Source organism: Chionomys nivalis, chromosome 23 (genome assembly GCF_950005125.1).
Source record: "Chionomys nivalis chromosome 23, mChiNiv1.1, whole genome shotgun sequence".
In the NCBI taxonomy this organism is placed as follows: Eukaryota; Metazoa; Chordata; class Mammalia; order Rodentia; family Cricetidae; genus Chionomys; species Chionomys nivalis.
This window is the reverse complement of record NC_080108.1, coordinates 45,652,321-45,675,780: the sequence shown is the minus strand read 5'-3', so window position 1 is coordinate 45,675,780 and position 23,460 is coordinate 45,652,321. Positions and strand designations below refer to the sequence as shown.

The following is a 23,460-nucleotide window of genomic DNA, read 5'->3' as shown; positions in this document are numbered from 1 at the left end:
GAGTAGAAGACCCTGATTTTAACCCACAAACTTATGAACACCTAATTTTTGATAAAGGAGCTAAAAGTATTCAATGGAAAAAAGAGAGCATCTTCAACAAATGGTGCTGGCAGAACTGGTTGTCAACGTGTAGAAGAATGAAAATAGATCCATATCTAGCACCATGCACAAAACTCAAGTCCAAATGGATTAAAGACCTCAATATTAGTCTGAACACACTGAACCTGATAGAAGAAAAAGTGAGAAGTACTCTACAACATATGGGTACAGGAGATCACTTCCTACGTTTATCCCTGCAGCACAGACATTAAGGACAACATTGAATAAATGGGACCTCCTGAAACTGAGTAGCTTCTGTAAAGCAAAGGACACTGTCACTAAGACAAAAAGGCAACCCACTGACTGGGAGAAGATCTTCACCAACCCTGCAACAGACAAAGGTCTGATCTCCAAAATATATAAAGAACTCAAGAAACTAGACTTTAAAATGCTAATGAACCCAATAAAAAAATGGGGCACTGATCTGAACAGAGAATTCTCAACAGAAGAAATTCAAATGGCCAAAAGACACTTAAGGTCATGCTCAACCTCCTTAGCGATAAGGGAAATGCAAATTAAAACAACTTTCAGATACCATCTTACACCTGTCAGAATGGCTAAAATCAACAACACCAATGATAGCCTTTGCTGGAGAGGTTGTGGAGAAAGGGGCACACTTATTCATTGCTGGTGGGAATGCAAACTTGTGCAACCACTTTGGAAATCAGTGTGGAGATTTCTCAGGAAATTTGGGATCAACCTACCCCAAGATCCAGTAATACCACTATTGGGAATATACCCAAGAGATGCCCCATCAAATGACAAAAATATCTGTTCAACTTTGTTCATAGCAGCATTGTTTGTAATAGCCAAAACCTGGAAACAACCTAGATGCCCTTCAATGGAGGAATGGATGAAGAAAGTGTGGAATATATACATATTAGAGTACTACTCAGCGGTAAAAAACAATGACTTCTCGAATTTTGCGTGCAAATGGATGGAAATAGAAAACACTATCCTGAGTGAGGTATCCCAGACCCAAAACGAGGAACATGGGATGTACTCACTCATAATCGGTTTCTAGCCATAAATAAAAGACATTGAGCATATAATTTGTGATCCTAGAGAAGTTTAATAAGAAAGTGAACCCAAAGAAAATCATATAGTCATCCGCCTGGAGAGGGGAAGTAGACAAGATTGCAGGGCAAAAACTGGGAACTTGCAGGTGAGGTGGCATGGGGCAAAAGGGAAATGGGATGAGAAACATGAGAAGGGGAGGATGGGAGGAGCTCGGGGGATTGGGATGGTTGGGATATAGGAAGGGAGGATATGGGAGCAGCGAAGTATATATCCTATCTAAGGGAGCCATCTTAGGGTTGGCAAGAAACTTGACTCTAGAGGGGTTCGCAGGTGTCCAGGGAGATGTCCCCAGCTGGTACACTGGGCAACTAAGGAAAGGGAACCTGAAATGACCCTATCCTATACTGATGAATATCTTACATATCACCTTAGAACCTTCATCTGGCGATGGATCGAAGTAGAGACAGAGTCTCAATTTGGAGCAACGGTCTGAGCTCTTAAGGTCCAAATGAGGAGCAGAAGGAGGGAGAACATGAGCAAGGAAATCAGGACCACGAGGGATGCACTCACCCACTGTGACAGTGGAACTGATTTATTGGGAGCCCACCAAGGCCAGCTGGTCTGGGACTGAATAAGCATGGGTTGATACTGGACTCTCTGAGCATGGCGGACAATGAAGGCTGATGAGAAGCCAAGGACAATGGCACTAGGTTTCGATCCTAATACATGAAATGGCTTTGTGGGAGCTTAGCCTGTTTAGACGCTCACCTTCCTGGACCTAGATAGAAGACCTTCGTCTTCCCACAGGGCAGAGAATTTGGACTGTTCTTCAGTGTCGAGAAGGAGGGGGAATAGGGTGGGGGGAGGAGAAGAGGAGTGGGGATAGGGGGAGGGGAGTGGGGAGAGGGGGCAATATTTGGGAGGAGGGGAGGGAAATGGGAAACGGAGAGCAGGTGGAAATTTTAATTAAAAAATAAAATAAAATAAAATAAAAACCACTATTTAAAAAATAAATAAATAAATAAATAAATAAACAAACAAATAAATAAATAAATATAGAAATTAAATCGCAAGCAAATGCCCTGCTTTCAATAAGCTGACTGGCAGTGATCAATACGATAGCTGAGCCTGCACAGCTCTATCTTGCTGCATTTACTCCCGAGCAGGAGAAGTGCGGGGTGTCAGACTATACATACTTCACAAAAGACTGCCGTTTTCCAAACTGGCTTGACTGATACTCTCAGCAGTGGCACAGTGTTCCTTCTGCTTCCTTGGGACACAAACACATCAACACTTGATATTTTTGTGGGGCTAATTTTAGACACTCCAATAAAAGGAGACATGGCAATTATACATACATTTTCCATTCAACTGAGGAAGCTCAGCTTTTCCTGTTTCCATTACTACACAAGCAAGTCTCTTGCTCATTCAATTGTATGTGGAAGAAGCTTGCACAAGAAGTTAGTCTAGGCACTCAAGACATAGATGTAGTCAGATTTCTGTAAATTTAAGGTCAGCCTGTGATGGAGGAGTTAATTTCATTGGTTAAATAAAGAAGCTGCCTTAGCCCTTTAAGAGGACAGAAAATTAGGTAGGCGGAGTAGACAGAAGAGGATGCTGGGAGAAAGAAGCCGAGTGAGTGAGTCGCCATGATTCTCTCACTCCAGACAGATGCAGGTTAAGATCTTTCCTGGTAAGCCAGCTCGTGGTACTACACAGAATATTAGAAATGGGTTAGATCAATATATAAGAGCTAGCCAATAAGAGGCTGGAGCTAATGGGCCAGGCAGTGATTAAAAGAATACAGTTTCCGTGTAATTATTTCGGGGCATAAGCTAGCCATGTGGGCGGCTGGGTGCCGGGGACGCAGCCCAGCCGCTCATAATACTACAGAGTGGCGCTCAACGTGATTAACTAATGCCACATAAAACCTGAGAGGGCTTAAAAAGGGCAGAGAATTTAAGACAGCTTTTTGCTGTTTCTGGGTTGCGTGCCACAAAGAAATTGTCCTGACTCAGCAGCAGGAAAAAACTGGCTGTTTTAAAATGCCGGCTTTCTGGGCTGTGCCGCCATCGCGATCTGTCTGGCTCCTGCTGGAGACAGAGCTTTTGAATGGAGCATTTGGAGTAAAGTGCTATGGCTTGCTTGATGGCAATGTGGACTGCTGTGTGCCTGGAACTGTGTGTGGCTCAGGGGCACCAAATGGCTCTGAGGCAGGAGGGCTCAGCTCCGCCATGCTGAACTGTGCTGGTCTCAGGCAGGAACTACCATAATTACCATAATAACAGCGCAGTTAAGGTTTCGACTGGGCAGGACACAGGCGGTACCGTATTACCCCTACATGGTGCAACTTAAGTTTTTAAGAAATGCTTAACATTTTAAGAAATGCTCCTGGATAGTAAAAAAAATTACAGATTCACAATAAAACAGATTCAGACATAAAAGACCAGTGTTGGTGACTGTACGTAGGCTTGAGAGAGAGAAAAAACAAATATAGACAATAAAGTTAATGGTTTAAAAAAAAGGGGTAAAGTCTTTAAAGAGACAGAGTACAGATAGTTGTAGATTAAAAGAAATAAAGAAAAATAAGCCACGTAAAAATGGAAAATTTACAGAGAGTCTGGATTCTTTGTATTATTGTGTTTTCTTTAAAATTTTTGACTGTGAAGAAGCTAAGTACAGAGAGACATTTCATTATATGGGCTGCCAAGCTAAACCAGAATGGATAATGATTTCAAAATATGGGTCTAAGGATATGATGCTTTGGAGAGGATCTTCTTTTGTTTTCACAGAGGATGAGACTCTGTGGATTGCGTCTATACCAATATGGTATGATAGACCACGCCCTCCTGAAAGGTTGCTGTGAACACCTTCAGAAAATTACTTCACTCACCCAAAGAAAATCGTATAGTCATCCACCTGGAGAGGGAAAGTAGACAAGATTGCAGGGCAAAAACTGGGAACTTGCGGGTGAGGTGGCATGGGGCTAAGGGGAAATGGGATGAGAAACATGAGAAGGGGAGGATGGGAGGAGCTCGGGGGACTGGGATGGTTGGGATATAGGAAGGGTGGATACGGGAGCAGCGAAGTATATATCCTAACTAAGGGAGCCATCTTAGGGTTGGCAAGAGACTTGACTCTAGAAGGGTTCGCAGGTGTCCAGGGAGATGTCCCCAGCTGGTACCTTGGGCAACTGAGGGGAGGGAACCTGAAATGACCCTATCCTATACTGATGAATATCTTACATATCACCTTAGAACCTTCATCTGGCAATGGATCGAGGTAGAGACAGAGACTCAATTTGGAGCAACTGTCTGAGCTCTTAAGGTCCAAATGAGGAGCAGAAGGAGGGAGAACATGAGCAAGGAAATCAGGACCACGAGGGATGCACCCACCCACTGTGACAGTGGAACTGATTTATTGGGAGCCCACCACAGCCAGCTGGTCTGGGACTGAATAAGCATGGGTTGAAACTGGACTCTCTGAGCATGGCGGACAATGAAGGCTGATGAGAAGCCAAGGACAATGGCACTAGGTTTCGATCCTAATACATGAACTGGCTTTGTGGGAGCTTAGCCTGTTTAGACGCTCACCTTCCTGGACCTAGATAGAAGACCTTCGTCTTCCCACAGGGCAGAGAATTTGGACTGCTCTTCAGTATGGAGAGGGAGGGGGAATGGTGTGGGGGGAGGAGAAGAGGAGTGGGGAAAGGGGGAGGGGAATGGGGGGAGGGGGCAATATTTGGGAGGAGGGGAGGGAAATGGGAAACGGGGAGCAGGTGGAAATTTTAATTTAAAAAGAATAAAAAAAAAAAAGAAAAAAAAGAAAATTACTTCACTCAACTGCTGACTGAGACGACCCTGACACACAGGTTACACCATGAAAGATCTGAATACAGCGCCCCCATTCAGCAGGAAGCAGTTTGGAGAAAAAAAACTGCGCCCATGTTCCCAAATATTGTTTATAAATGTTCTTTTACATTTAAAGGGGGATATGATATAGATATGAATAATTTGCATTGGTGTGGATTTGAAGGTCAATTTTGTTATATGTATACGCATATTTCTAATCTTGATTAAGGTATTGTGATTGTATAGTTCATTTAAAAATGTAATGTATATAGGTTGTTAATGGATAATCATTGATAATTGTCAAGCTTTTAGTCATGTTAGTTAGATTTTCTAGATGTGCATAGATATATTTCAGCTAGATAGGCATTCTTCATATCTTTCAAAGACTGCAGAATATGGCATTTAATGTTTTAATAACTTCGGGCTTTTCATGACAATGAGACACGTCTGCTCCTGGAAGCACCAATCTACTTCAAGAGGAAGATGGGCATTAAAGAGGCTCCTTATAGAGTTTGATAGCCATTTGGGCATGAAACTGCTCATGCCTGGACTGTTGCATAAACTGGACACGAAGAACCCGCAGAAAAAGGACTGCTGAACTTGCCTAAAGGTGAGATGGTCTTTCGGGGTTCCTGATTCATGAAAGAGTCTACGAGACATTCTGCAGGACACAGCAGAAAGTGACTGAACTGTCTTTAGAATTTTCCTGCTTCATGGAAATGTCTGCTGAAAACTATGGGCCTGTAGGCTGAAGATGGATGCCCCAACGGTACAGAGGAACTTTGGGTGACTGTCCAGGCAGCAAGATGTCTCTGTCATTTCTAGAGTTTTCTTATTTCTTATTTACTTAGGTAATATTATATCCTTCTGGAGTCTTTGATGGAGTTGAAGAATAAATAGTTATAGTTTTCCTTAGTTATGATAAAAGATAGATATAAATATTGTAACTGTAATTCTTGCTTGACAACTGTTTTGTTATATGTAATCTTACTATGTTAAAGTGAAAGCCTTTCTTTTTTGTTTAAACAGAAAAAGGGGAAATGATGGAGGAGTTAATTTCATTGGTTAAATAAAGAAGCTGCCTTAGCCCTTTAAGAGGACAGAAAATTAGGTAGGCGGAGTAGACAGAACAGGATGCTGGGAGAAAAGAAGCCGAGTGAGTGAGTCGCCATGATTCTCTCACTCCAGACAGATGCAGGTTAAGATCTTTCCTGGTAAGCCAGCTCGTGGTACTACACAGAATATTAGAAATGGGTTAGATCAATATATAAGAGCTAGCCAATAAGAGGCTGGAGCTAATGGGCCAGGCAGTGATTAAAAGAATACAGTTTCCGTGTAATTATTTCGGGGCATAAGCTAGCCATATGGGCGGCTGGGTGCCAGGGACGCAGCCCGGCCGTTCATATTACTACAAGCCTGGCCTACAGAGCAATGGTTACTGAGACCTTGTTTCCTTCTGTGACTTTCTCTCTCAGGAGGTCTCTAAGACTGGAGAAAGAGTGACTAGGGAAGGAGCACAAAGTGGCTAAGGATCATGACAGGCTGATGAGACCCAGACAACAGAGGGATTAAAGACGCTGGCAGACAGTGCACCAGGATAAAAAAAAAAAAAAAAAAAAAAAAAAAAAGACACAGAAAGCTTAAATTTTTGAAGCTCATAATATCCGTCCAGAAAAGCTACATTTCAAAATATCACAAACTACAAGAACAGGACGAAATGCCATTAATCAAACATGAAAAGGTTCTTAAAATTCCTTTTTTTAAAAGATTTTTTTTTTAATTTTATGAGTGTTTTGTGCCTGCAGGCTTCTGCATCCCTGTGTGTGCAGTAGGCAGAGAGGCCAGAAGAAGTCAGTAGATGCCCTGGAACTAGAGTTACAGTTGTGAACTGTCTAGGAATTGAACCTGGTTCCTCTGCTAGAGCAGCCAATGTTCTTAACTGCTGAGTCATCTCTCCGGCAACCTAAAACTCCTTTAAAAAAGAACACTAACTGAGCTGAAAGATGGTTCAGCAGAGCAAGGCATCTCCATCAAGACAATGGAAATGTGACCCCCAGGACCCACAGAGTAGAAAGAACGAGGTCCCACATGTTGTCCTCTGACTCTACACTTTTGTGACATGTGTACATTCAAAAGACAGAGTAGCCAGGTGGTGGCGCACACACCTTCAGTCCCAGCACACAGGAAGCAGAGGCAAGCGGATCTCTGTGAGTTCAAGGCCTGCCTGGTCTATGAGAACTACTTCCAGGACAGGCAGAGCTGTTACACTGAGAAACCCTGTCTCAAAAAATAAAAATAAATAAATAAATAAATAAATAAATATTAGGAAAAAAGAATGAGGGAAGCAGCACATTAAAAATAAATAGTACTGCCGGGCGGTGGTGGCGCACGCCTTTAATCCCAGCACTCGGGAGGCAGAGGCAGGCGGATCTCTGGGAGTTCGAGGCCAGCCTGGTCTACAAGAGCTAGTTCTGGGACGGGCACCAAAGCTACAGAGAAACCCTGTCTCGAAAAACCAAAAAATAAAAATAAAAAATAAAAATAAATAGTACTGAGAGATGGCTCAGCAGTTAGCAGCACTAGCTGCTTTAGCAAAGGACCCAGGGTCAGTTCCCAGCATACAAAGGTTGTCCATAACTCCAGTTCCATTGGATTCTGCATCCTCTCTGGCCTCCTCACAGACATCTACTTATACACAGTGTATACGTGCAAAATCATGCAGGCACAAACTCACAAATAAATATGTTTTAAAGCTTTAAAAATAAATAGCTAAGAATGGTAGAGCACACTTTAATGTCAGCGTGTGTGATGCAGAAGTAACCAGATTACTGTAAGTTTGAGGCCTCCAGGTCAGCCAGGATACATAGTGAGAACCTTGTCTCAAAAATGAATGAATGAATGAATGAATGAATGAATGAATGTTAGGTCTCAAAGTAACCCTGGACAAATGGCTAACAAAGGTGCCTATTAACATGTGGGGGCCAATGCTGGCCTGCCCTCCCTGCATTCCTCAGTACCTGGGGCTCCACCTAGCACTTCTCATCCTGCCCCTACTCTAAAGCTCTCCCTCCCAGGGGCAGGGCTTCTGCTTCCCTTCCCCAGCCAGATCCAAACACAAGTCAACCATTTGACTATGCCTCTGCCCTGGCTGGCAGCTCCTCTCTTGCTCTGGTCAGCCTGCCATGTTTAGCCTGACTCTCTGCTCTGCCTGCTTCCTCCCTCGTATCTACAACACAAGTCTTCTCCACACTTCAGAAGTGGTCATCCACTAGGTGGGTCTCTGTTTAAGGGACCCATCCTTAATCTTCCCACAAATGTTAACTACCTTAGGATCCTGATCAATTTCTGTATCAGCTCAAAGACCCTATCCTTCTAACATAAAATCTGCTTTATTTTTCCCCGCACTCAGAAGCACGCCTTCAGTTTGCTCCCCAACAAACCTTTCTACCAATGGAGAAGTCTAGTTTGGTAGTTTCGGTGCACCTTCGCTTACATACCCATTCAAGGAATTCTTGCAAAGTACACCACAAAAAACCAGAGCAGCTACGAACTAGAAGAGAAATCCACGGGACTTGGGGACTAAGGGACCTGAACACATGAAGAGAAAAGAATTCCCATAAGACAGTGCAGGGAGCTAACAGGACAAGGCAGAGAAGGGAATGCGAAGACAGCAGCCTGGCCATGCAGTTAGAAAATCACCACAAGTTTCCTCAGGAGGAGCAGGGAATGGAACTGGCAGCCAGACCATGGAACATGCTGCCAGGCTTGAATCCCAGGTTGGCAGATGCTTCAACATTTAAGTTCAGCTGGTGTGTCATCTGTACCTCAGTTTCTCTTCTTTAATATGAGACAACAGCATAAGCTTAGGAGTCTCCTGGAAGAGTTAATCCACATCCTGGCTACCATCACTTGTACAGGAGATACCAGAAAAACAGATTCACCTGAGGAGATGCTAAGGATTGGGGAGGAATAGTTAGGAACCTCATCAGTCCTCTCCCTCAGAGCAGCGCTTACAGATCTTCACTGTTAGTTTCCTCCCTCAGAACAGCTTATAGCTCTTCACTGTTAGTCAGCCCCCTCCCTCAGAGCAGTGCTTACAGATCTTATAATTAACATAAGCTTCCTTGTCTTTCTTTGGGATTGAAAGGCTGTGGAACCAGGTGGGACAGAAACTTCTGTCAACAGAACTCTAATGCAAAAACTGACTTCCTTCTCTTTTTCAGATCTTGGGCAAAGTCTCCTAGCATGCTTTCCTGGGATCTCTGAAAATACCACCCACCTACAGCTGCCCCATCCCACGGCCACTTGCCAGCCTCACTGCCTAAATATAAGGTTTGTTTATGTCCCTCCCATCTCCCTCCCCCTGCAACTACAGGACTTTCAGGATATCTGCCTTGTCAGCTTGCTCTGTTCTCCCTAAAACCCTAATATAAATCATCCTGGGGCTTCCTTCTGAATTTACCCATGAGACTAAGAACTGACAGAAAGGCACCTCCCCAGATGCACATCTCTTACAGGGCGGGTACAGCAGGCAACTGAGGATGGGAAGATGCAAAAGAGGAACAACTATAAAAAAGAAAACTCAAGAGGAAAAGCCTGTCATTAAAAAAATAGATAAGATGAAATCTATAGTCATTTAAATAAAACAGATGAGACAATATATACTATATCTATAGTGATGTAGGCCTGTAATTCCAGACTGGAGAGGCTGGGGCAAAAAAGGTGTTGAGTTTGATGGCAGCTTAGATTATACAGAACGTTCTAGGCCAGCCTCACATACACAATAAGACCCTGTATTCAAAGAAAGGTGGGGCGGGGGGGGGGGGAGTAATTAGTTGGTGTGGGATATATACAGTCCACTCTTTTAACTAGATTAAAGATCTCAGAAATTCGGTAACATAGGGTCTGCAGCTTCTTGTGTCTGCCCTTAAGTCCCTCTTACCTCACAGGCCCCACGCTGCTCCTCTGCACCCAATGGCTGGATCTTCTGCTGGAAATTCGTATCCGCAGCCATGTCCCCTCTGAGCTTCCAGTTTTGATGTTGCTTCTTCAAGAGTTACAGATGCTGAACAAGGCTACCTGGGGCACAGCAAGAGATCCTAAAGCCTGAATGACTTCAGCGGTCCCAGGAGCTCTGAGACACTGGCAGTCCCTAGAAGAAAAGGAATAGGAATTGGTGAGGGCCCAAGTGGAAGCTCACAGATAGGCACAGCAGAGAGTACAGAAAGCCCTGCTTGTTATTAGTCGGGGGTATAAAACAGACAACAAAAAAAACCAAAAATATTTAAAAACTCATCAGTTTGGACACTTGCTGTGCTCACTTTTTAATTAGGAGAAAAACAATATGCTAACCTAGTTGTTTACAAAATGAGGACACAGGTGTTTATGATAGGGATCCAGAATGGCATGCCAGAGGAGGCTGACCAAGCCCTCAGCACCCAAAAGGTAGTAAACACCAACAAAAACTCAGTAAGATGCCAATTTCTTTTTCATTTTATTTCAAACAACCCTTTCAGCTACACATAGTGAGCATTAGATTTCCTTCAATTTGCTCACAGGTCACTAACTAGAAGAACAGGGGAACAGATTCAAGCTGTTTTCTTTCTAAGGAACACACTGGTCACAGTAGTAGTTAGTCTATGTAATCCCATCTGTAGTCCGCATCTGAAAACAGCATTTCTGTTTCCTATTGCCCAGGAGCTCAGGATGACAGCCAATCATGATTCTAGTCTGAGTTTCTAGACATTTCTCTGTCCACACACAGCCACATCATGAAAAATTTACTCACCCAAACCTCACTCCCCAACACACACACACACACACACACACACACACACACACACACACACGAGGCCCCAAACCCTAAGAAAATGCACCAGGACCTCTCCACACTGAGCACTTCTAAGCTGTCCATGAAGGTTCCCTCTCCACCAGAATGCAGCCACTAACATAGATAAGTTCCAGTAACCTCCAACCAGTGCGGCACAGTACTCCAAGTCACTGACGTGTTCCAGGCAACTTAAACCATTACTGCCCTACAATCCAAAAAGATGTTTCCAGGACTGTATAATATACTGTTGTGTGTGTGTTTATGTGTTTATGTATGTATGGTTGTCTGTTTTTGAGATGGGGTCTATTATGTAGCTCTGGCTGTCCTGGAACTTGCTACTTAGGCCTTGAACTCACACTGTCTCAGCTTCACCCATGTTGAAATTAAAGGCGCGCACTACCGCACCAAGCCAGATACACTGTTTTTAAGGGCTCTAAATCAGAACAAATGTTCAGGTACAAATAATATGACCCAATATGGAAGCACCCTCATTTTGGTCAACTGCCAATCACTGAACCCAAAGAGAGCCGAGCACTGATGCACATAATCTCCAAAGGGTCCCCAAATGGAACCCTACAGTGGCCCAAAAAATGAGAATTTGGGCTGTGTGTGTGTGTGTGGTGTTGTTGTTGTTTTATGAGACAGAGCTTCTCTGTGTAGCTGACTGTCTTGGAACTCACTATGTAGACAAGACTGGCCTCAAACTCACAGAGCTCCACCTGCCTCTGCCTCCTGGGTGCTGGGACTAAAAGCATGCACCACCACCGACTGCTGGTGAGAATGTTTTTAGTTGTGTTTATTTCCTTCAGTAATGCTAGCCACCCACAGTGGGAGGAACTAGTAAAGGAGATTCAACAGCAGCCCACAAAACAAAAGAAATTCCTTTCTTTACAGACCTTAAGAGAGAAGTCCCTGAGTTCAGCAGCTTAGATACTAGGCAAAACGTGCCCCTGCCACGAGACACACACACACACACACACACACGAGAAAGAAAGAGAGAACAGAGTGACATTTGTGGCCTGATACTTTCTATTTTGGTATACTTGACGGCGTTTCTCTTCATGTACTAAGACACGACCAAGCGTACAGTCACTGGCTAAGCAAACGCTGCCCCACCAGAGGCCCGCACAAGCACGCTACACCCGCCCCAGGCTACCTCGCTGCCTGCGCTGACTTCTACGCCGTCACGGCCTGAGTGGGTCACGGGCCACCTCAAGATCCTCGTCCTGAAGCTCCCGGCTCCCACCCAGGATCGGCTCCTGCAGCGCACACTCACTGAGTCCTGCCCCGAACGTCCTGACACGACAATTTTCACGGACGACCACGGACGACCGTGAGAATTCCCATAGGAGAGCACACTGGGAAGTGACAAAACACAGAAGACGCGGAAACCGAATCGAACGACCCCCACTTTACCCACGCATCCCCCTGCAGCCTCGGCAGCCGTCGCTCGGCACAAACCAGCGCTCGGCAGCACAGCGTCCGCCCGGCCCCGCAGCCACTCACCTCACTGCACCGCACAGAGAGCTGTGCGCACGGCCCACCGGGCCGCGACTTCCGCCCGCGGACGCCACAGAGTCCCGGAAGGAAATGTTCCGAGCCACCTCGCGGACCCGCCAGCGAAGCAACACTAAAATGACTAGAACATTTAACATTTCATGGCCACTCTATTTCCGGTGTCTTTTAGATTTCCGGCAGGATTTGTCCACGCCCCGTAGGATGATGAGCATGCCCGAGAAACACTTTTGAAACCGAGCGCCTGCCAGCAGTCGTCATGGCGGACCAGGTGGTTGCAGTTTCTCTGCAAATCGCTGTGGCGGCATCCGTAAGCTCAGGATGTTGGAGGCCACCATCCAGGAACTTCGATTCCGTACAGGCGGGGAAGCTGAATACAGTGCCCTAGAGTGGAAGTTGGACGCTGTCCCACATGGTGTGACAGGCCTGACAGGAATTAATGATATTAAGCGACATTTATTCCCCTTCCTTTGCAGACCATTGAGACAATGGACCCCAGAAATAGAAATCTCGTGATGAGGGAGGGGATATGCTGAAGCCAGGAGGCAGTCAGAGCTGGGACTTCACACAGGAAAAAAAAAAATATTTCATACAATTTTGACCACTTTGCAGAACAGACTGGAGCCAGAGAAAAAGATAGTGGGGAGTGGAGCACACTCTAAGACTGCTTAGTTACATACCTTGGCTTCCATTTAAACCTAATTCTGCCGGGATGGGGTGTGCGGTGGAAAGGTAGCTCAGAAGTTAAGAAAGAGCACAAACTGCTAGTGCAGAGGAACCAGGTTCGATTCCAGCACCCACATGGTGGTCACAACCATCTATAAATGCAGTTCCAGGGGCTCTGATGCTCTCTTCTGACCTCCAAAGGCACCAGGCACACAAGTGGGGGCACAGACGTACATGCAGATAAAACACCCATACACATAAAATAAAAATTTAAATCTTACTGGACAGAGGTGACACGCACTTTTAATCCCAGTCTTGGGAAGCAAAGGCAGGTGGAGTTTGAGGCCAGCCTGGTCTACAGAGCAAGTTCCAGGAGAGCCAAAGCTACACAGAAAAGCTCTGTTTCAAAAAATCAAACTATCAAAATATAAGTAAATAAAATAAAATCTTGACCAAGTGAGGTGGTACACACCATTAATCCCAGCACTGTAAAGGCAGAAGAAGACACCTCTAATTCTGAGCCAGCCTAGGTTACACAGCAAAATATAATCCAATCCCAAGACTTCCATTTTGCTATTGTGGAAAGGTGAACTATTCCTGACCAATCTCTATTGTTTTAAATTGTACTTTCCCAAGTTATGTAAGATTTGTGGTAAAGAAATTATTAATGTACTAATAGAAACTTTCAAACTAGTAGAATAGTCTGACTAGGGTGCTGCTCGCCTTTAATTCCAGCATTTAGGAGGCAGAAGGCAGAAGATCTCTGTGAATTTGAATCCAACCTGGTCTACACAGTGAAGTCCAGGCCAGCCAGAGTTACATGGTAAGACTCTGTTTCAAAAGACAATGGAATAGAACAAAAAAAAAAAAAAAAAAACCCTAATAGACTGTCCATCCATGCTTCTCCAATATAGAGTGCATATGGAAATATCTAAAGACTTTTGTTAAATTTCATAGTCTAGGTATGTGCATATACACCTGTAATCCCAGCACTCTGCAAACAGAGGCAGAGGGTGTCTGTCACTGCATCTCTTGTTCCTACCTCTACATAGACAAATTGAATACATCTCCTTTATCTGTTTTTTCCTATTATTCATTGCTTCAGTTGATTACCAGATTCTAGCTTGCTAGGCCTTTCGGGACCAGGCTATGATGCTAAAAATCTCAGCGGCATATATTTGGAACTCAGATCTTCAGGCTTGTCAACAAGAACTTTACTCACTAGCCTATCTCACCAGCCCTCTTTTCTTTGTTTCTTTCTGCTTGTTTGTTTTCCCATGCTTTCTCTTCTTCTTTCTTTCTTTCTTTCTTTCTTCCTTTCTTTTTTTCCATCTTTCTTTGTTGGATAGGGCTTCTCTGTATTTCAGGCTAAACTTAAATTCTCCATCCTTCTGCATCAACCCCACAAGTATTTCAATTACAGTCTTGTGTCACCATATCTGGCTGAAATAAACTTTCTTGTACATGACAGTTTGGAATCATTGCATGGTAACCATTGAACAAAAGTCTACTCTCATTGCATAAAGTTTTTGGGGAATGGTATTGGTTGTTGTTGTTTTCATATGGAACACAACAGTGGGGGACAGAGGTAGAGCAAGAATGCAAATGGGGAGAGCCAGGTCAAAGGGTTAGAGCAGAAAGCTCCATAGAATCCTTTGACAAACCACTACACAGTACAATAACCAGAGTAAAGAGTGATTTTTATAATTTTTTAAAAAAATACTGCAAGATCCCCAGCGGCAGTAGGCAGCAGAAATGCTGTAGGTCCCAAATGGTGGTAGTGGGCCATGTGGCAGCAGACAGGGGCCCTGGGAGCAGCCAGTCCCAGGCAGAGATGGCTGCTGGTCCCTGAGCAATGGCTGGTCCCAGGCAGGGAGACACATGGCAGGCAGGCAGGCAGAAGACAGAAACATGGATAGACACGACTTGCAGAGTGAGGTTGAATATTTATTCAGGGGTTATGAATGGGGAAGGTATAAGGGGGGAGAGAGAGAGAGACAGAGAGAGAGGAGGGGAGGGAGGGAGGGAGGGAGGGAGAGAGAGAGAGAGAGAGAGAGAGAGAGAGAGAGAGAGAAGGGGGAAAGTGGAGAAGTGGGAGAGAGGCAGAAGTGAAGCTGCCTCTCTGAGAGAAAGATGGAAAAAAGAGAGAGCTCAGGCCAGAAGCTGAAGATCAGCCTGCCTCAGTGGATGGGGGAGGGAATGGACGTGTCTTGTCTCTTAAAGAGACCAGGGACCAAAACCATAACAGTGTTAGCAATATATTGTCAGTATTTGGGAGTGCAGGCACAAGAAGTACTCTTTTCTCTGCCACCTTCAGGATCCTAAGAAGTTCCACAGGAAATGTTTAGGGATTTTTATTCAAACCAAACCAGTATTTATCGTTTCTGCACTGAAAAGAATTCCAGGATTAATGGTAAAACTCAAAATTTTATCAAAGATATATTTTAATATTTATTTATGTGTATGATTGCCTGAATGTATGTATTGCACCACAGTTGTGTCTGGTGCCCTGGAGATAAGAAGGTGTTGGATACCCTGGAACTGTGGTTACTTACAGATGGTTGACAAACATGTAATGTAAATACTAGGCCTTCTGAGACAACAAGTTCTCTTAAGCACTAAGTCATAATGCAGAGAGACTCAAACCAATTTGTAATCATATTTCATTTGTATTTTAATAAATAAAGCTTGCCTAAAAACAAGAATGCAAAACAGGCACAATAATCAGCCATACAGGCCAGGCAGTGGTGCCACACACCTTTAATCCCAGCAGCCACACTAGTCAGCCATAGAAGCCGGATGGTCACTGGGCACACCTTTAATCCTAGCACTAGAGAGGAATATAAAATAGAAGGAAACAGGTCTCAGGCTCAGTCTCATCATGAGGATTCATGGAAGCAAATCGCCATTTTGGTCTGAGGTAGAGGTAAGAGCAAGTAGCTGGCTGCTTTGCTTTTTTGATCTTCAGGTTGAACTGTGATATCTGTCTCTGGGTTTTTATTATTCATGCTAAACTTGGCGGCCAATGTTTGGAGTATGAATTAATGAAAAAGCCATTTACCTTAGCCTTTTAAAGCCACCAGCATAGGCCAGAGCTGCACGGGGTCGGGGGGGGGGGGGCGTTCTCTAGCTCCACCTGGCCAGGATTTCTTTTGTGTTTTCCCCAAGCCTCTGAGTGAGTTTGGGATTTTCATGTTGTAGCCTCTCTGAAACAGTCTCCATTCCCAGAAGCACCTGGGCTCTGAACAACACAGGACTCACCCACCCTAGACTAGCTGGTTCTTACTTCAGATAGCCCCCTGCCACAAGTGCTCTTTCTGAACAATCCCCTGTGCATTTTTCAGACTGCCTTCTCTCTCACACATTTCTCTCTCTCTCTCTCTCTCTCTCTCTCTCTCTCTCTCTCTCTCTCTCTCTCTCTCTCTCTCTCTCTCTCCATGGTGAGTTGCAGAGTTTCCCTGAACCCCCTCCTCAGGCTGCTGTCAAACTAGGTAGCTACCTTGAAATCCAGTCAGGATCTTACTGTTCTATACAGCAACAATCAGCCTCACATCTTCATCAACATCATCGGTAGACTTGGTAAGACAATTAGGAATTCTTAAAGGGAGGAACTGGTTAAAAGAGAAGATTTTTTCCCCCATTAAAAAATGGGGGGAAAAATTACAGTGGAGGGATTTGCATTTCTGTATGATAATATGCTAGACAGTTTAAAAATGGAATGATTAAATATGAGGATATCTAATTTAGATGGGATTTATGTAATGTCAGTTGTAAACATTATCAGCTTTATCATTTTTGTTTTATCACTAAAAAGTTGGCTAATCTGAATGCTAAGATACAGGACTTTAAAAAACCTAATAAAACAGATCACAGAGATACTCAAATCCAGACAGAGGAATTTAATGGCCAGCCAATTTCAGCATTGCATTATAAGAATAGATATGAACAGCCTAAGGTTTTTAGATAACCAGCCTTACTATATCCAGTAACCTTACAGGAATTGTCAAATGGAAGAGTCTCTGTTACAGCTAACTGGACTTCGGTGCCAATGTTAAATTTAAGGAGATTCAAGGAAGCAATGATCTCCTATGAAATGCATCACCTTTTGTGAAACAAATGTTAAACTCGTGATTAGTTTGTAATAGAGAGATCCCTAAAGACTGGATAGGATTGGTTGAGGGGTTTTAGAGCCTGGTCTACAATTAAATGGAGTACCTGGTTCAAAGAAGAGTCCAAGATTATTGAACAATGGAGTAAAGCTAGAGGTAGGGAAATCTCCCAAGATCAAATTCTTGGAGAAGGAGATTATGCTACTATAGAAAGGCAAACTGTATATGATGACCACACCCTGGATTTATGCCGTGTGGCAGTTCTGAATGCATGGAACAAAATGGAGAAATCAGAAAGAAAATAGAGTCATTTACTAAAGATATACAGGGCCCAAAGGAAGCCTTTACAGATTTCTTACAAAGATTGACTTCAGCAGTAAATAGAATAATAACAATTTTAGAAGTTTGACAAATAATAATTGAATCTCTGGCTTTTAAAAATGCCAATTCTCTATGCAAATATGCTGTTAAAGGCAAGGTCACGACCTTTGGAGGAATGAATTCAAGATACAATTAATATTGAATCTCATGACCATAATGATGCATGGATAGGAGAGGGGATTTCCAGAGGTTTGAGGAAAAATTAAGATGTCAAATGTTATCATTGTGGTGAAAAAACGGGTTACCTTAAAAAGGGACTGTAGACAGGGAGCTCCTAGAAACAATCTTTTTTCTAAGAATAATCCATTCAGAACGCCCCTCCCTTATGGATTATGTGGAAGGTGTGGCAAAGAAAGACATTGGAGTAATGAATGTAGGTCAAAGAGAAATATTCATGATAATCCTGTGCTACCAGGAAACTCCGTGAGGGGCCTTTTGCAGGTCTCTTTGCCAAATTCAGTTCAGTTGTTTCCTTCCATCATAGAAAAAACTCCTTCCCAGAGCAATTAAAGAGCCTAATGCCTATTGTAAGAAACCATATTGCTCTGGATAATAGAACAGCTATAAAAGAGAAAACAAAAATTCAGGAAAAACCATAAAGTGAGTATTTTGGCAAACTTCTATAACTGAACAAATACCAAAATTAAAAATAAAATAAATAATACAATAAATGATGTTGCCATTGAAGGGCTGGTAGACACAGGTGCAAATGTAACAATAATTTCATCAGAATCTTGACATCCAAATTGGCCTCTTCAGGAAGTAAATATTCAGGTTTTAAGGATTGGAACTTTATTTCAGGTAAAGCAGAGGGGAGATGTGTCAAATGTCTATGAACAGGAAGACAGAAAGGAATATTAAAACCATACGTGGCTAACATAGTAATGAATTTGTGGGGATGTGATTTGTTACATCAGATTAACATTCCCCCAATATTAGAAACAAACCATAAATTAACATATGTTTCTGGGGAAAATATTAGAAAGTTTGATAAAGAATAGTCACCGATCACTCGATTTGTATAAGAACAGGGCACAACAGCTGCTGATACTTCAAAGAAACCAATAGCCCTATCTTTGACAGACAAACTTGTATGGGTTGGGCAATGGCCTTTAACACTAAAGAAACTGCAGAACAGCTGGTACAGGAGCAGCTAGTTGCTCAGCATATTGAAGAATCAACCAACCCTTGAACTTCTGCTGCCCTTGTTGTTAAAAAGAAATTTGAAAAATGGTGAATAGTAACAGATCTTAGAGCTGTTAATAAGGTGATTCAGCCAATGGGCTCTCTACAGTCTGGCATTCCTTTGCCTTCTCTATTGTCTGAAGGATGACCTCTTATAGTTATTGATTAAAAAATGTTTCTTCACTATACCTTTATAAGAAAAAGACAGAGAAGGGCTGGAGAGATGGCTCAGAGGTTAAGAGCATTGCCTGCTCTTCCAAAGGTCCTGAGTTCAATTCCCAGCAACCACATAGTGGCTCACAGCCATCTGTAATGGGGTCTGGTGCCCTCTTCTGGCCCGCAGGCATACACACAGACAGAATATTGTATGCATAATAAATAAATATTTAAAAAAAAAAGAAAAAGAAAAAGACAGAGAAAAATGCTTACATAGTGCCTACTTGTAATAATTCTCAGCTTGCTAAAAGATATTAATAGAAGGTTCTCCAAAGGGGATAATAAATAGCCCCACCCTGTGCTAATATTTTGTAAGTCAGCTACTAAAAATGATGAATAAGCAATCTCCTGAATATATACTTTATCATGGCATGTATGACATTTTGCTATCTGATTCAAATGTAGAAACTTCAGAAAAAAAAGTTTAAAAAGTAAAGACATTTTTGCCTTGTTGGGGATTACAAATTGCTCCTGAAAAAATACAAAGAAGAGGAACTATTAAGTATTTAGGCTATTAAATAGGTTTACAAAAATTAGACCCCAAAAGGTATAAATTAAGAGAGATCGTTGCAGATTCTTAAAGTCTTCCAAAGTTTGCTAGAAGACAATTTCCATCCATGATACACTGTTGGGATAGGTCCTGATGACTTGATTAATTTAAACAAAAGTTTGGATGGTGTCAAGGAACTACATAGTCCCAGAGAATATCAGCTAAAGTTGAGAGAAAATTGGCTTTAATTAAAGAGAAATTATAGAAGGCACATGTGAATCATGTGGAGTCAAATCTTAACTTCATTCTGGTCATATTATCTTCCAAACATTCTCCTAAGGAATTTTAATGCATAGAAAATATATTATCTTAGAATGAATAGTTTTATCACATAAACCAAGTAAGAAATCAAATATTTATGTGGAAAAGTTCTCAAGATAATTCTAAAAGGCAAACTGAGACTTCATCAATCAGCAGGAATAGACACAGCAGAAATTATAGCACCTTTTAATAATGATGAAACTGCCAAATTATGGGAAGAAAGTGAACACTGACAAAGAGCTTGTAGTAATTTTTTGAGAGAGATTAACAACAACTATCCCAAAAGCAAGAGAATTGAAATTATAAATTATAAAAAGAACTAACTGAATCCTTCATCACATTGTACATGACACACCAATAACTGGATCTGTATATTCTATAATGATGCAAATAAATCAAGAAGGACAGGTTACAAGTCAGAAAATTTAAGTAAAGTGGAACAAAGCCCTTATGATTCTGTCCAAAAGTCAGAATTATATGCTATTTTCATGGTACTAAAGGATTTTAAAGAGCCTCTTAACATGGTTACCGATTTACAATATGCAGAAAGTTAATTTGAATATTGAGACCATTGAATTCATACAACGTGATGCAGAATTGACTTTATTATTTATTCACTTACAACATGCAATCAGAAATAGGCATTACCCCATATGCATAATATGCATCCAGTCCCATACAAGTCTACCAGGTCCTCTAGCACAAGGTAAAGAAGAAATTGATCAATTATTGATTGAAAATGTGCCACATGTCTCAGAATTTCATTTTAAAAACATTATGTCAATAGTAAAGGTTTAAAAAATGACTTTTCCATCACATGGCAACAAGTCAAAGAAATTATAAGGACATGTCTTTCTTGTTCTTTATACAACCAAACACCACTACCTGTGGGAAGTAATTCAAAGGGTACTCAGAGGAATGAAATCTGGCAGATGGATGTGTTTCATTTTGTAGAATTTGGAAAACTAAAATGTACACCACACCATTGATACCTATTCAGGTTTTCAATGGTCAACTGCTTTTATTTCAGAAAAGACTGATTTGGTAATCACACATTTGCTAGAATTTGCTAGAAGTCATGGCCATTGTGGGTATACCTGTGCAAATAAAGACAGACAATGCTCCAACATATGTCTCTAAGAAAATGAAACTGTTTTTGCTTATTATAATATAAAGCATATTATAAGTATTCCACACAATCCTACAGGGCAGGAGGCTATAAAAAGATCAAATCAAAGAATACATTAACTAAAGAGAAAGGAATAATAAATACCCCCAGAAATTGATTGCATGATGCTTTATTAACTTTGAATTTTCTAAATACTAATGAGAAAGGAACAAAAGCTGTGGAAAGGCACTGGATTGTAGAAATAAACTTCAGAATAAAATCATCTGATATACTTTAAAGAAGTGCTGACCTCAGAACAGAAACCAGGACATGTGTTACATTGGGGAAGGGGTTTGCTTTTGTTTCCATGGGGGAAATAAAAGCTTAGATACTATCAAAATGGATAGATTTGATTTGAACAAGTGATACCTCTTAACTGGAAAGGATGTTAGTTCATCAATCAGCATGGTTGTTTAATCTAATCTATAAAATGGGCAAATGTTTTTAATTTGATCAGATATAACTTGCCGAAAGAAAATATCTCCAAAATTAGGGTTGGAGAAGGGTTTTGTTTCTGTCAGTTTAGGAGAATAAAGACATCTAACTAAAGAATCTGAGGACCACTGGACAAATGAGATATCTGAAGAAAAAGGACAAATAATCCAGAAAAAAATCACAAGAAAAAGAGTAAATTGGCCTATTGGTATATCACATTTCCAAACAGATAAAATTTCATAAATTTTCCCATATGCTAGTTTCTGATGTTATCTTACAGACATATAATGTAAATGCTCTTTTTGTAATCCCAGTTCAATTAAAGATTAAAACTGGCTTTGGAGTTGGAGTGTGACTGTCTCTTTCTCTAAACTCAAAATTTCAGTTCCATGTCAGAAGAGCCACCTGATATGGGACAAAAGTAAAACAAATGTTTAAGGATTGTTTTATTGCCACTAATCTCATAATCCATTGGTTTTACATTGACTCTTTAATGGTTTTTCTTACGGTATAATTTTTATAAAATTAATACACACACATACACACACACACACACACACATATATATATATATTCTAATTTTTTATCATGATATTAACAGCCATACAGAGTACTAATTCTAGAAAAAGGCTTTGTATACCTCCCTGTATGTGATTTTGGGTTTGAGGCTTTATTAGTTTTCTGCAGTGAACCATGAACATGCCCAACAGCAACCTTTGAAGTCTCCATAAGGAGGATGGAGCCCCACAATGACAATTCCTTCAGGACTATGATAATACCACTAAGTTGAAAAACACCATCTAAAGATTGGCTTTGGACTACAAACTGCTCAGAACAATTTTGAGTTGGCTAGCCGAGATGATCCAGTCTAACAAACTACTCTAGCAGGACTTGAGACAAGCCCTACATTTTCCCATTATGCAGAGACTAAACAGCAAAGGATACAACTATCTCTCCCAGGACTTGACAATTAACCCACATTTTTCTTTTCAGGATCCCCTAAAAATGCTGTTACCCCCAAGACAACAGGAAGCAAATTTAAGAATATCACTCCTACATTCCCAAGAGATGGGGTGGGTGTTTTTTGGTCATTCAATGCATTATGGATATTTGTCATTGTTTAGGGAGGTTGGCTATAAATTGTTATTGGTTACAGCCAGGATGAAAGTTGAACAAAAGAGATTAGATTCAGAGTTCTTGTTTTGAAAACAAAAAGGGTGATGATAGGATAAAAGGGTAGATTTTTAAATCTTTTCTGAAAAGATAAAAGGAGGATATAGACATAAGATTAAAAGGTAAATTTTATCTACTTTTAAAAAGTAACTACTGGGGCTGGAGAAATGGTTCAGTGGTTAAGAGCACTGTCTGCTCTTCCAGAGGTCCTGAGTTCAATTCCCAGCAACCACATGGTTGCTCACAACCATCTGTAATGAGAACTGGCACCCTCCTCTGGAGTGTGGGCATACATCAAGAAAGAATGTTGTGTATATAATAAATAAATAAATCTTTTTTAAAAAGTAACTACTAGTTTTAAATGTTTTACATTGGATTAGACTTTTGTATATTGTATACAGATTTTGTGTATTGATACAAATTTGAGATGAATTTTGTTAGAACATACTGTACATATATTTCTACTTTAGTTCAAGGTATTGTACCTATATAACACATTTAACAATGTAATGCAAATTCCTAGTCCTTGAAAATTATTATGACCAACTCTTTAGGATAATAAGGAAATGCAGGTTAGTAGTTAATCACCTATTATAATAGAACTTGTAGTCATACTAGGTATGGTTTCAAGGTCAAAAAAGATATGTTTTAGACAGATAGGTCATTCTCAAACACTCAGAGATCTACAGAAAAGATTTTTTAATAACAGCCTCTTTTTTATGACAATGAGGCATGCCTGCTCCTGGCAGCACCAATCTACTTCAAAGAAGATAATGTGCATTGAAAAAACTCCACATGGGGTTTATTTTCTTTGTGGCAAAAGTAAGCCACTGGACATGAAAATCAACTTGCCTTGACTGCTCTCAGTATCCTGGTCTAATTGCACAAGCAGGACACAAAAGAAAGTGACTGCCAAACATTGTCAAGACAAGGAGGGACAGCCCTTCAGAATATCCTGCTTCACAGAAAAGTCCATTGGATGTGCTAGGCCTGTAGGCCAA

General features: G+C 41.6%; 1 protein-coding gene across 3 annotated transcripts in view; it reads right to left on the bottom strand.

Annotated features, from left to right (window-relative positions):
* The window catches only part of LOC130865479 (zinc finger protein 271-like), a 28,375-nt gene extending 15,948 nt beyond the window's left edge, over positions 1 to 12,427 (bottom strand). The window contains exons 1-2 of one of the 3 annotated variants that reach the window (XM_057756552.1): positions 12,307 to 12,427; positions 9,913 to 10,122 (exon numbers count right to left, since the gene is read on the bottom strand). In XM_057756552.1, the coding sequence (XP_057612535.1) occupies positions 9,913 to 9,984 (72 nt within the window). In that variant the 5' untranslated portion in view covers positions 9,985 to 10,122; positions 12,307 to 12,427. Of the gene's footprint in view, positions 1 to 9,912; positions 10,123 to 11,956; positions 12,040 to 12,216; positions 12,282 to 12,306 lie in introns of those variants that run through there. The other 2 variants (XM_057756553.1, XM_057756554.1) reach the window with 2 other exon arrangements.
* Positions 12,428 to 23,460: the final 11,033 nt, after the last annotated feature.